This window comes from Mus caroli, chromosome 2, assembly GCF_900094665.2.
Source record: "Mus caroli chromosome 2, CAROLI_EIJ_v1.1, whole genome shotgun sequence".
Taxonomy (NCBI): Eukaryota; Metazoa; Chordata; class Mammalia; order Rodentia; family Muridae; genus Mus; species Mus caroli.
Genome location: NC_034571.1, coordinates 72,246,096 through 72,259,747, shown reverse-complemented (window position 1 = coordinate 72,259,747; position 13,652 = coordinate 72,246,096). Strand labels below are relative to the sequence as shown.

Below are 13,652 nucleotides of genomic sequence, written 5' to 3'. Positions count from 1 at the left end.
AAACCTCGTAGATAAATGCTGGGGATGTACCCAAGCACTGACCTGTGATGTCTGTGGTGCCTATGACTGATTGTATTTTTTCCTGCATGCTCATCCATCCTGGTGTTTGTAAGTAGCAAAACAATGAGCCTGATTTGTTCTCCTTTGTAGAGCCAGGCCGAGGCCCACTACAAAGGAAGTAAACATGCCAAGAAGGTCAAAGCTCTAGAGGCAACGAAAAATAAACCCAAAATGGTTCCTTCCAAGGACAGCGCAAAGGCTAATCCCAGCTGCTCCATCAGGCCAGGCACAGGCGACAGCTCTGACAAATCAGGTCAATGGCATTTTTGTTCTTTGGCATTGTTGTGTCCCTCCTCCCCACCCCACCCCCACCCCTGCTTCCCTCCTCCTTGGATGTTGCATGTTACTCTCCATGAGTTATTTTTGTAATATGATATGTTTCCCTCACAGGAAGCAATATGTGTTAGCAGAGAATGTAAACATTTGATATGTTGCCATTCCATGTTGTACAATATATATTTATATTTAACTATGTGTGTGTACATAAGTATATATGTATAAAAATCAGCAAAGAGTGTTGGTCACATGTTCAGGCAAAGATCATGTAATGGATATAAAACAATGGAATTCTTTCTATTTCTTTTATGTCTGGTTTGTGTTGCAGGTTTTTAAGAGATTCTTATACTTGTTAATATTTTTTTTTCATATCCTCTGATCTCAGTGAAGAGTTAGGGGTGATGTTTTCTGAGAGAATGACATTCGTGGGTATGAAAATGTGCTTAGAAGTAACAGATTCTGACTTTCTAACACCTTCACAAAGCTCTTCTCTGAATTACAAATAGACCCAAATAATTTAAAGGAATTATTTACAAAGCCATGAACTGCCTAACAGAAAGCCTTAATTTAAAATTACAAATGTGCTGATGATGGAAGAGCCTCGTAAGAAAATTCTTTAATACGGAACCTGTAATTTCTGAGTGAGGTCTTTCACTGGGAAACAAAATTCTCTGTCTCTTTCAGTGTGGATGCTGTGAAATTGGATGTTGATAAGCTCCCTTCTCACAGCGGCCCTTGGGATCCATAATGGATTTGTCATCCTGTTTTAGTGGCTAGCCGAGGAACAGCGTCCGTTAAAGGGCATTAAGAGGACATGTCCCTTTCTTTATGTTTGACTCTGGCGTTAGGGAATTCTATGTTGTGGGAAATACACACTTCAGATTCTCTCCTGATTGTCAAAATCCCTGCAGCACTTGAGGAGGAAGCTGAAGAATGCTTACCCATGGCTGCCCAGGGCCGTTGGAGATGGGCAAATCCATTACCGTAAGAGGAGAGTACAGAAAGCCTCTTCAACTAAGAAAACTATGTACAAAGGAAACATTGCTTAAGTCCTGTAGATTCTGGCTTCAAAAGCATACAAGCCTATAATTAAGCTACCAGATTTAGTGTTAATAATGATTCTTTGTGCTTTCTATGCTAGGGTCACCAAATTACCTTATCAGAGAAACATGATAAGTACTGGATTGTTACACAGCACTTCTAACCTGGTGGAGAACAAAACCCCTGTTTAGACAAAGCATAAAATGTAATGGTTAACCTGTGTCTAAAGCAGTTATTAGTATAGGTGCTAAACACCATTTCCATGTGTGCAGTATCACAATTGGCATTGCAGCCTGCAGTGTGTTTGGAATCACAGCAGTTGCCCTGTGTTTGGAAGAGCAAAATTCTCCATCCCCTGACTCCCTGCTAGCTTTTATTTTCCACAGAATATTGTTGCCATTATGAAACAATACTCTGTCAAGGGTTTTATTACCTGAATTGTGGTCTTTACCTCCAGCAGGACTTACAAGTAAGAAGAAAAACAATGGAGGTTAGTGTCACCCATCCCTTCAGTTTATTTTGTGGCTTGAGCTAATCAGATAGTCAGTGGACTCTATAAATACTCCAGCATTGCAGCAGAATGTGTTTCAGGGAAGCCCCGGAACCACCAGGGAATTGTGTTTGCTCGAATGACAGTAGTAAAAGTAATGAGCAGAAAGTGAAATAGAAAGTGCCAAAGACCAGGGGAGACTGAATCAAGGACAGAGCACCGAGGACATAGAAAATGCAAATGGAAGGGGCTAGGTTATAATCACAGCCTCCCATGCCTATAGGGTGCCCATCGAAAACTGTTGAAATAAATTGCAGCAAGTCAAGGTCTTTCTTCCAACATTTGAATGTTAGCATTCATCGAGGACTGATGTTCATGAAACAAAGAGACCTCCTAGGAAGCCGTGTTTGCCTGGTGAGCTGTCGGAACCATCTAGGGTCAAGGATACCAGTGATGTTGACAAAGAAAGAAGGCTAAGGTTCAGAAAAAACCCTGGCGGATGAGAGTGGAGAGATGAAAACAGAAATCTAAATGATGGCATCTCAAAGGCATGCGTGAGGTGGTCTTTAATCCTGCAGTGCCATCTCGGCTTCCCCTGTTACAGCATCGTGTTCCCCTGCCACAGTGCCTGTAGACTCTCAGTGTTTAAATCCCTCACTGTGAGCCTCTCCAGATTTGTAGAGGAATGGGGAAAATGCTTGTATTCTGGAACAACCCATCTACTGTGGCACCTCACTCAAATTATATATGTGTGTGTGTGTGTGTGTGTGTGTGTGTGTGTGTATCACTAATGAGATTACTTATGGTTTGTATGAGTATCAATGTAAATGAAATATGTTGTATCTATGATAGTTAAACTGACACCAACATCAAAGGCAGACAGCCTCTTTAAGGTAACTGAGTTTACTTGTTAGATATATGTGCCTTTGTCCCCTTTACCTGAAACTAGGCTCTACGTAAGAATTTCTTTGTGTTTTATAGAATTTCCAAATGAGAAAATTAGAAGCTTTACCCAACTAGAGAAAATGATCCAAATAACCTAACTGATGGATGATTGCTAACCACCTATTTCTAAGTGCTTGAACTGGTTTTGTGTGTGTGTGTGTGTATGTGTGTGTGTGTGTGTGTGTGTGTGTGTGTGTGTTTGTCATTATTACAAATTCTAGTCAGTAGCTCTCATTCATTTAAACTCCTGTTTTGGAAAGACAGAACACACAGAAACACAAGTCCTTTAGTCCTTTGTAACTGGCCTGGGTAGAACGGGGTGAGAAAGAGAACAGGAAGAGGAACAGTGACTGGTGATCCTAAGCTGATGGAAATGCTTTCTGTCAGACCACATTGCCTCTGAAGAGTCATCCAAAACTGAGTCAATGCCAGGGACTCCACAGTTGATTGTCAAATCCCATGAGACTGAAGTTCCCCAGCAATGGTCTTTTTCTTCTGAAGAGAGTTCATGTCAACAGGTTTTAAGCAGAGTCTGTGATGCCGAGGGTTTTGGGTGAGAAGTCAGTCACCCACCTGATGCCGGAGTTGTTAGCTTGTAGTGATACAGACAACGACTGTATCCACAGAATTTGCCAATCCAACTTCTAGTCTCTTAGCATCAGCTTAGCCATAGAAAGTTGTTTAAGGAAAGCAAATTATGAAGGGAAAGAAAGAACCAGGCACTGAGGGAGGGAGCTTCCGGGAGTGCAGTGTTCTGGAATGCACTGAATAGCACTGACCATGAGGTGAGGAGGTGAAGCATCTAATGAGAAACATGGAGGCCCATGAAGACTGCGGTGTGATCCTTCTTGCTACCCTAGAGCACACAGGGTTTATGCTATGATACTTAGCATCTTTCAGGGCTTTGGTGGGCCTTCCTACCTGCTACTTTGACACTTGGTACAACCATTTCTGTCCTTTGCGTTATATTTGGAGATATAATTTGGCTCATGTTGAATCTGGGTCTGTACAATACAGAGAGATTCGTCATAATAGAGCCAACAGATATAAAAATGTCAGGATGACATGGCAAGCTCTCTGGGTTTTTCCTCTCAGGTCAGTAAACAAAATGGGCTTAAAGTACAAATAGCTGGTGTCTCACTGATAGGAACTTCCAACTGCATGGTTTTTAAAGGCTAAAGGAAGTTGAGTAAGAATAGCTGCCACACTCAGTTCTTAGAACTTGAGGTAGAATTAAATGTAAAGTGCAGACAGATAGCTTTCTGGTCTCCCAGGATCTGCCCCAACTTTTAACGATGCTTCAGTGGGTGTTGGAAACAGTGAGAAGGGGGAGGAATGTAGTTGGGGAGAATTAGGGTCAGAACACAGCAAGCATTAGGCAGCTTCAGGAAGACAACTGGAACACACAGGCCAGACACTGCATCCAAATCTCTCCCTGGAGTTCAAGTGTCGTGATGCCATGGGACACTGCCTGTCCCTGCGGTGACCTGCAGCACAGATCATGGCAAGGCCCTTTTGTGATATTGTAACAGGTTCAAATTAACAGAGCCTTCATAGGAAACATTACTGCTTACAAATATCAAATCAACACAAGCAAGCATATTCCATAAACCTAGGTTTTCTATCAGGCCTTTACAATTTTAGTCAACTATTATTCTAATGGAGAAAAACATTCCCAGTTTAAAGTCTATTAAAGCGACTTTAAATAAGCGGGTTTTTGAATGGTTGCTCTCAAAGGAAGGCCTAGGGAATGATTTCAACTGTCCGGCCAATATACAAATGCAGCTAAGAGCCAAAAACAAAGGACGCAGAATGCTCTGCAGGAAATACAGTCACAGGAGCAATGGTAAAGCAACATTGGTTTACAAGAGGCAAGCACATAGATGTTTTCATGTGGACCCTTCAGGAACCCTGCAGCACGTAGGGCTAACATCAATACCTACCTCTTCTTCAGCCAGCAACAAGCAGGATTTCCATGCAGTTGATGATCCTCAGTAACAGACACTCTCAACTCCCTTTGAGGGGTCAAACAACCCTTTCACGGGGCTCGCCTCAGACCATCCTAGATATCAGATATTTACATTACAATTCATAACTGTACCAAGATTATGATTACAGTTATGAAACAGCAACAAAATAATTTTATGGTTAGGGGTCACCACAGTATGAGGAACTGGGTCTCAGCATTAGGGAGGTTGAGAACCACTGCTCTGTACTATAGTATATGTGTATATTTTGTCAGATGCAGTGGTACAACAATGAATAGGAAGTTTTTGTTTTTGTTTTGTTTTGTTTTTTGTTTTGCCTCTTCTAAGGGATTCTCACTCTGGCAACATTTTAAAATTGGAAATTAGTGATATAAAGAAAAGTAGTATATAGCCACCACCTTCCAGTTGCTTCCAAGAATATGGTGACAGTGAAGAAGCTGGGATGGGAAGAGCCAAGCAATCCGTCCTTAGTGAAGCTACCTGACGCAGACCCCAGCATCGTCGGGAATAACCAGGAATCCCAGCTTCCTGTCCCACACTCATTCTGAACCCAGGCACTTCTAAGGTTCAGAACACATGCCCAAGTGTCAGGGGACACACAAGTGCCGGGGGACACACTCAGCTTCCACCAAAGAACTGAGCTGTTTTCCCCCCCGAAACAGAAAGGAGTAGCGTACTTAACCGTGGCCACTGGCACTTCAGCTAAACTCGGTGACTGTACAAGGGACATCATATACAATGTTTTATTACTGCTCCTAGAATTCTTGCGTGGCTCTTACCTGCAGTGTTTAGCTGTAATAGAAGAAGCTTTATTTTTGAGGGATTTTTTTTTTTAATTTAAGGAGAAATTTGAATAATTCGCCTGGGGTAAATAGCACATGAGAAATGTTCTTAAAGCCCCGGTGTGACCACTGTAGACTCTCCGTGTGTAGAGACAGATAATGCTGACTGGGATGATGCCAAGCTTGGAAAGGACTCTGCCAGCATAGCATAGACCTTTCCCCGCCCCCCGCCCCGCCCCCAAGACGACATTTGTTTACCTTCAGGGCTTGGTAAAACCTTCCATTGAAGACACTGGCAGTGGGGACTCTGGTTGGCTTCACGCCCATGACCTGTGGAGACTGAGATGACAATGTAGATCTGAGGGCAGAGCATCCCAGTGCAGCTTGCCTTAGTTGCTGGCATGTGATGGTGTTGTGTGGGGACCGTTCCTGAGGTGTGAACCGGCGAGCTGTTGTCGGCTCACACACAGGTCAGTGCAGTGTGCGCAGGAAGGCTTGTCATTCAGTTGCTTATGTTGGCCGAATCGCCTTGTGAAAGAACATCTTCCATTTTTGTCAAAGAGTGCTTCTGGCAAAGGCTCTTCCTTTTTATGGGTCCCCCTGTGTGTTTAGTAGTTTTTATGTGTTGTGATAAATGGAGTCAGGTTTTCCACTGACTGCCACCACACTCCATCTGTTAACCAGCAAGGCCTTCCTGAGTGTGTCTTCCCCCTTCCCGTATCCAGCAGCAGGACCTTGTGCTGTTAAATAGAAGAAATGATAGTTTCTTGCTGCGACAGTGCCTGTCACTTACAGACAAGTGCCACCATAAATCTGGTATACATCTATTCAAATCCAGGAAGCCAAGATTTAGTAACCCTCATAAAATAATAGATTAACTGTGTTTATGACAAACATCTTAAGCCTGAAATTCTGGGGTACAATCATGTAGAGCATAAATGAGCCCCATCTGTCTGAAGAGAACAGACCATTATACTAAAGCTCGTATATTCATGAAATGTTCATATATCATGAAGACTTTCAAAGGACATTTCAAAACTGAAATTGCTTCCATCTCTGCTCATACACACTGAGTATGACAGGAGCAGCCTGCCAGGTGAAGCCAATGGCTCTTGAGACATTTGTCTCCACTTGAAGCTAACTTCTGAGCCTTCTGACCATTTGCAGTAGCTTCATGGAAAAGAATGCTGAGGTTTTACTGTCATGCTTCCTGCTGTTAAAAGCTGCTCCCTGGCATTACTTTGGGGGTGGGGGTGGGAATTGAACCAGAAAAAAAGTGGACCTGAGATCTGGTTGACCCATTAATTTATGATTTTCTGGGGACATGTTGTAAACCGCACCCCCACCCCATAAGCTATGGGTTCTGCTTCATCACCCTCACAAACTTTCCTCATCTTCAGTCCTTTCTATTTCAACTTGTAGTCATCTCTTTTTAATACCTTTACTCACAACATTTTTGCATTAAAAAGCAACTGGGATGTAAAAGACTTTGTACATACACTGAATAATTTTGTATAACCACAGATGCCCTTGAGACTTCAACAAGGGTTATTATTTATATTTTAATGGCATTCCTCTTTATTTGCTTCAGGAAAAATTCTCTTGTTGTGGCATATTTTTTCTGACAAGGGTGGCTGCTCACATAGAGCTTACTCGATAAGTATTTTATATTCTGTGTGCAAGACACATATGTAAGACAGTTTTTAGCACTCTGGGGCCAATCCTAATAACATTATCTAGTAATACACAAAAATCAAATATATGTGTGTTTTTTTTTCTTTTCCTGGAACTTTTCAAGAGTAGATTCCTGACCCCAGCCTTGCTCAATTAGGCCCAGGTGGAGTTGGATTCTCCTTATCTGGAGAGTGCCAGGAGTCAGCCTTGGCAGTGTCCAGTGAGGCCTGTTTTGGTTCCTATGCAGAGTGTAAGATTTCCCATACTGAGTCCTATGGATGTTGTAGACTTCAGAGATCGCCAGACAGAGCTTTGTTGTAGGGCAGAGCCACCAGTGGAACACTGCTACAGGGCCCAGAAGCACTGAGGGGTCGGGGACATTGTGCAGGGAGCTCCTAACAGACAGTGGAGAGCCAGCCTCAAGATATCCAAATTGTACAGTTCCTGTTGCCAGGCCTGTGTGAGCTGCAGCTGGGACAATCGAAGCCCTGCCTTCTCTCTTCTTGCCTTTTTCCTCCCGTTGGAGTCATGATGTCTATGCCAGGCCTGATATATATTGGAAATAGCTCGTTTAGAGCCCACAGACCTGGAACTTCAGGGAATCGCCCTTAGTCAGAGCTAAAGCACATATGTGAGTTGACTTGTTTGTTTGTTTGTTTGTTTGTTTGTTTGTTTGTTTTAGCACTGTCTGGTCTTCTATTGCACTTAAATGAGACTCTGGGCTCTGGGTTTTTGAGTCTGGAATTAGCTAATGTTTCTGAGACAACTGGAATGGGATGAATGAGTTTGGCATGCAAGGCTATGAGGTTTTTGGGAACCCGAGGAGGAATGCTGTAATTGGAATGTTCCCTCCAAAACTCATGAGGAATTCAGTTTGAGCTGACATGGCACAAAGGCCTTCACCAGAAAGTGGTATCATATAGAAAGTGGGCCCTCCTGAGACACCAGCTTTTTAAATGACTTGATTCTAGATTTCCCAGTCTCCAACATTTAGAAATGAAGTTAATCAACAATGCTCAGTTCATGGTATTTCGTCATTGTAGCAGAAAAATGGGCCAAGACACAGTAATATTAATGATAACCAACATATGACTAGGAATGATTGTGTACCTGCATTGTGCTAAGTGTTTTATATATTCTGTCTTACTTATGGGCTGTAAGTCTTCAGATGGACTTCACCAGAAAGTGAAGTCTAGAGAAAGGGAGAAGAAACTTAGAGGATAGCTTCAAGTTGAGGATAGTTTTAAGGCCAGTATGTCTCCCAGACCGTCTCTCAGCTGCTCTCCTACAATGCGCTAGCTTTTGGAATAGCTTTGAGGACCACACCACTGTATGGTTTTTAAAAGGTTGTTTGCGAATTGTTCTATTAAGTGGTGTTAGTGAGTTCCTTTATCTCAAAAGGTGCAATGTTGCTTTCCCCAGCCTACTTTACAGCTAGTTTTGTTGTTGATGGTTTGGGTTTGGTTTGGGTTTGGTTTGGTTTGGTTTGGTTTGGTTTGGTTTTGATCAAGTTAGGCTAAACATGGTTCCATGTGCCTCTGATCCTTGCACTGGGGAGACAGAGGCAGATAGATGTCTATGAATCTGAGGTCAGCCTGGTCCAGGTAGCGTAGCAAGTTCTAGCCCAGTCAGGACTACATAGTGAGACGTCACAGTCTGAGCAGCTTTGCATAATGAAATGTTAATCAGGGAGTCGTTTCTGGGTGCCACTCACCAGCACAGCATCTGTAACATAGTGAAAAGAATATGATGTTCAAGTCAACTCATTAGTGCCACCTCTCTTTGACTTGATATAATTTGACCAAGCCATGTTCTCTGGCTTTCTGTTTTGTTTTTTGTTTTTGTTTTTTCCCCTTCTATAAAATGGAAGTGTTAATGCCTACCTCATAAGATTGCCAGGGTTAATGAGCTAAAACCTGCTAGGTGCTCAGCGAAGTGCCTACCACGTAACAGGCACTCGGTAAATGGTAGCCATAAAAAGCAACCATTTGTTCACAGATACTCAAGGCCCTGTCCCTGACTCCACCATCAGTTCCTGCCACGCTGGCATGCAACAGTAACTCAAGTCCCTTTATGTGCTTGTTTATCATCTCAGAGTAATTACGTGCACGTGTGTTTTCATTCCAGGACACCGCGGCCTGATGAGCCCAGTACCCTGTGAGACATTTCAAATTAGCAAGAAGCCCGTTTTTGGTCTCCCTCACATTTTTGTGTAACAGAGGAAGCACTTCTCCATCGGCCCTAACACTTATGTGCTTTACCCATCATGCCTTCTGTCTGCCCTTCCCAGGGCCCTATTCCGCATGTGGCAATCACAGAGGTAGCTTGTATCATATGAATACTATTAAGGACATTGGAATGGCGGGAGACCAGGTTCTTGCCCTAGGGGCTAGGTAAGGCAGCAAGACACTAGATAGCTCTTGTACTTCCCCCAGTCAGTGTAAAGGAGGCCAGGCCTGAGGTTGACATGTGTGTGACTATGGGGTTGAACTCAGGGACAACCCAACACACTTGCACCTTTTAGAGAGAAATGTAGGTGTTGGATGTTGAGCAGTATAGCTCAGGCTGGAACCAGTCTTAGCCAGTGAGATCAAAGATTTAGAAGTCATGGTGCTCTAAGGAAAAACATGCCCCGGTCCTGGAAAGCCCCAGGTGGCATTTGTGTCCATCACTAAGAATTTTGTCATCTCATAGATTTAATTTCCAGCTATTTATGAAACTTTCTTGGTATATGGCATTTAGCTGGGTATTTCTTCTGGGCTTTTAATGGCTTAACTTCTAAGTACACTTTATACCCCCTTTTAAATGTGAAGTAGCATAAATAAATACTACAGTTTGTTCTCACAATAGATTGTCTTACTCCTGTTTTTAGATTATTTGAATTTCTGTATGAATTTTATAATTTTTGCCCACTTAACTAGCAAAATAGCTATTAAGTTAAAATAATAGAAAATTAAAATTTCTAGCATATCATTGTTCCTAATTCTCTGTTAACAAACAATTTTATTCAATATTGAAATGTATTGATGTCCATTCATTTCCTTAATGTCCACGAGGGACTGGATCCAGGACCCCAAAAGTATACTGAAATCCGCAGATGTTCAAATTAATTATACAAAACAATAAAGTGTTTGCACAGGGCCTCCCTGATACTTTAAATCACCACAGAACATTGACGACAACTACTACAGGATAAATACCATAGAAAAGTTGTTCTATTGTCTCTAGAGAATGACTATAAACAAACATGTGCAACACAGGTGTCAGTCTTACTGAATATTTTTGACCCAAAGTTGGTTGAAAGTATAGATGTGGGTCCGTAGGCACAGAGACAGACTGTCCTACATTTTTGAGTTTAGGAAAAATTGTTCTTTTCTTTTCAGCCAGAACTATACTCAATCCTTTGACTAACTCCCCTCCCCCCCAAAAAAAACATAGTTAAAAATATGAGGCTGGGGGACAGCTCAGTTGATGAAGTGCTTGTCTCACAAGTATGAACACCTTAGTCTGATGCCCAGAACCCACATAAAAATGTGGGTCACTCCATCATATACTTAAAATCCCAGTGCTGGAGATTTGGGGACAGATGGATCCCTAGGGGTCACCAGCTAGCCAGCCCAGCCCACTCGGCGAGTTTTAGAGCAGTGAGAGACCCTATCTCAAAGAAAAAGAAACAGACAGTGCCCTTGAGAACAGTGCTCTGCACACATGCACCTACATACATTTACATGAATAACCCCCCACGTATAGACATGTATGCATGCATGCATACAAAAATGTCTTTTTAAGAACTATACTTTAAAGGCTTGTTAGTGCAACTCTTCTGCTCACAGTGTTTGTGGTGTTTAAAATTGAGTGACGCCGTTCCAGGGAGGTGGCTCAGCTGGTAAAGTGCTTACCAGGCACATTTTATCAAGCAGGAGGCCCTACATGTAGATTCCCCAGTCCCCACATAAAAATCCAGGAGTGGTGGCACGTGTCTGCCGCAATCCCAGCACAGGGGAGGCAGAGAGACAGGCACACTCCAGGGGCTTGCTGGCCAACCAGACTAGCTGAGTCAGCTCATTTCAGAAGTGAACTTCACAGACTCAAAAAAGAACCGTACAAAAGGCTCATTCTATTAGATCAGCGAATTCTTCCTTCTGGATTCTATAACTAGGAAACAATTATAAGCACAAAGTAAGAATAATAAAACATTATTCATGGAGGTGCCCATTTATTTGTATTACTGCAAAATGCAAAGAAGTACCAAGGAGATTATTTAAATAAACTGTGTGTATTATGCATCTTAAAAGTAAATAAAAGTAATATCATGAAAATAATGAGTAATGGACATTTAAGAGTTAGAGAATATTTTAAAATAAATAATACAAAGTGATATCAGGCATACACATATGCATTTCATATTCAGCATTGTAGCAGGCACTGGTGATTGGAGGGTCAGTAAACCATGGAATTTAACATGTGAACCCCTACCCAGTTAAATATTTAAGACAGTGAAAATATAGGCAAGAAGGTAGGCAGAACACAGCTTAAACAATGCAGGGAAGGATAAGAGCATACAGAGATGCAGGCAGAATGAACCAATACAGAGGCACAATGTCTCATGGATTCCTTTAGCCAACTGATGGAGCCTGTGGTTAGACTACATGCTTTGAAGTTGATCTGACACAAATATAGCCATCAGTTGTTGTTATCCAAACATAGCAATAATGCTCCAAATGTGCTCTCGCCATGGGCCCAGCCTCTACCCAAATTTAAAGTGATGGTAAACACGCACATTGTCCAAGCATTCTGCGACAGTGCTAATGTCCCCTAAGACTATTTGACATCTGTAGGTGACAGAGGTAAAGGCACTCCTGAGGCTGTCATGTTCATTTGAACTGAAGGAAATGCTAAATTTTAATGAAAGGTAAATGAAAATAAAGATAAGTGTTTGCTAGCTAGAGTATGTATACCTTAAATTTTAGGTGCCTTGGAGCCCACAGAGCTCGGGTTAAAAACCCCATGTTTAATTTGACGGAAATGGGAATTTTTTTCCTCTCTTTTGTCATATGACATAAAAATGTGTCTTTAAGCCTAGATGACAAGTATGTGTGACAGACACAGACAGGACAGGAAGGAAGCTCTCAGCTGTGTCTCTGCGTTCTCTCTCGTTGTGAGGTTAACAACTGGCTATGCAGTGCCCTCCCTAGCTGTCTCTTGCTCAGTCCTGTCATCGAGGTTCACTTTGGCCACCATCTAACCACAGGCCTGAGTCTGAAACAAGCAACTTCTAACAAGAAAGAGTTGGTTTGGGGTTCTAGCTTTGGAGGCTTTAGTCTTTGGTCATTTGGCTCAGTCACTTTTGCGCCTCTGACAAGGCAGCATACCATAGCCTGGAGCTCCTTCCCAAAGCAAAACTTCTTCTTTGCAAGGAAGCAAAATAAAAGAGGCAGGGACAAGGGACCCTGACCTGTTATCTGCTTGAAAGGAACCCATGCCCCAGGGACTTAGAAACCTCCAACCAGGCTCCACCTTTTAAAACGTTTCACTGCCTTCCAGATGCCCCCTATCAGACACAGGATCAGAGAACTGAAGCAGTTCCTGAGACCAGGCAGGATGGGCAGCCCAAAACAAATTCCTCTGGAGACTCAGCCTTTTAAATTAAAAGTGACTTCCCAGGGTCAGCCGACTCTCCCCAGCATCTATAGGTCTTAAATATTAAGCTAGCTTTGACAACTTCATAAAGCCGCAGATTGAATTTGGACACAAAAGTCAGACCAGCACCAGGAAAGCATGATGGGTGTTTAGCAAAGATTCTTAAAGGTCCCCAGCCTCCCCGTGTTGCCTAAATGTCTGGCCCTGGAATATCTACCTAGGATCCTTAGAACGGACACTGCCTAGTTACCTTTATAAAGCATGTGGGCCAGCCAGGTACCTGTCTGCCAGAGGCAACCCGAGGCTATAAGCTTGTTCCCCAGCAGTAATTTTTGCCTCTGACTAGGTGAAGAAAGAGCCAGTGTCCTCCACAGACTACTGACCTTTCCTTCCTCTATGAGCACCTCCCCCTGCCTGGAGCATCAAAGCCTCCCTCTTTGCTGAGCTCATAGCTAGGGAGGAGGAAGGTGGACCTAAATTTGAACGCCCTCCCACCCCTCTAGGCTTTGTGAGTCAAAGATTGTGTTCTCTAAAATAGGGCCATGGACGTAGCAAAAGAGACCCTGCTCCTCATTCTATCTTGAAAATTAGGTTTTTTAAAAATCTCATTCAGAGCTTTTGAATCCCTTCACCCTAAGAGTCTTGATTTGAGTGACATGAGTTAGTTATTCTATTTTCAATAATAAAGGTGCCTCAAAGATAACTGTTTCACATCTCTGGGTGACAAATCAGAAAAGGGGCAATTTTTCAACCTAA

At 42.7% G+C, this 13,652-nt stretch overlaps 1 protein-coding gene across 14 annotated transcripts in view; it reads left to right on the top strand.

Moving 5' to 3' along the window:
- Znf385b (zinc finger protein 385B) overlaps window positions 1-13,652 on the top strand; it is a 385,123-nt gene that overhangs the window by 345,001 nt on the left and 26,470 nt on the right. For all 14 annotated transcript variants that reach the window (XM_029474268.1, XM_021151791.2, XM_029474269.1 and 11 more), the window contains one exon: window positions 151-313. In XM_029474268.1, coding sequence (XP_029330128.1) covers window positions 151-313 — 163 coding nt within the window. The remainder of the gene's footprint in view (window positions 1-150; window positions 314-13,652) is intronic.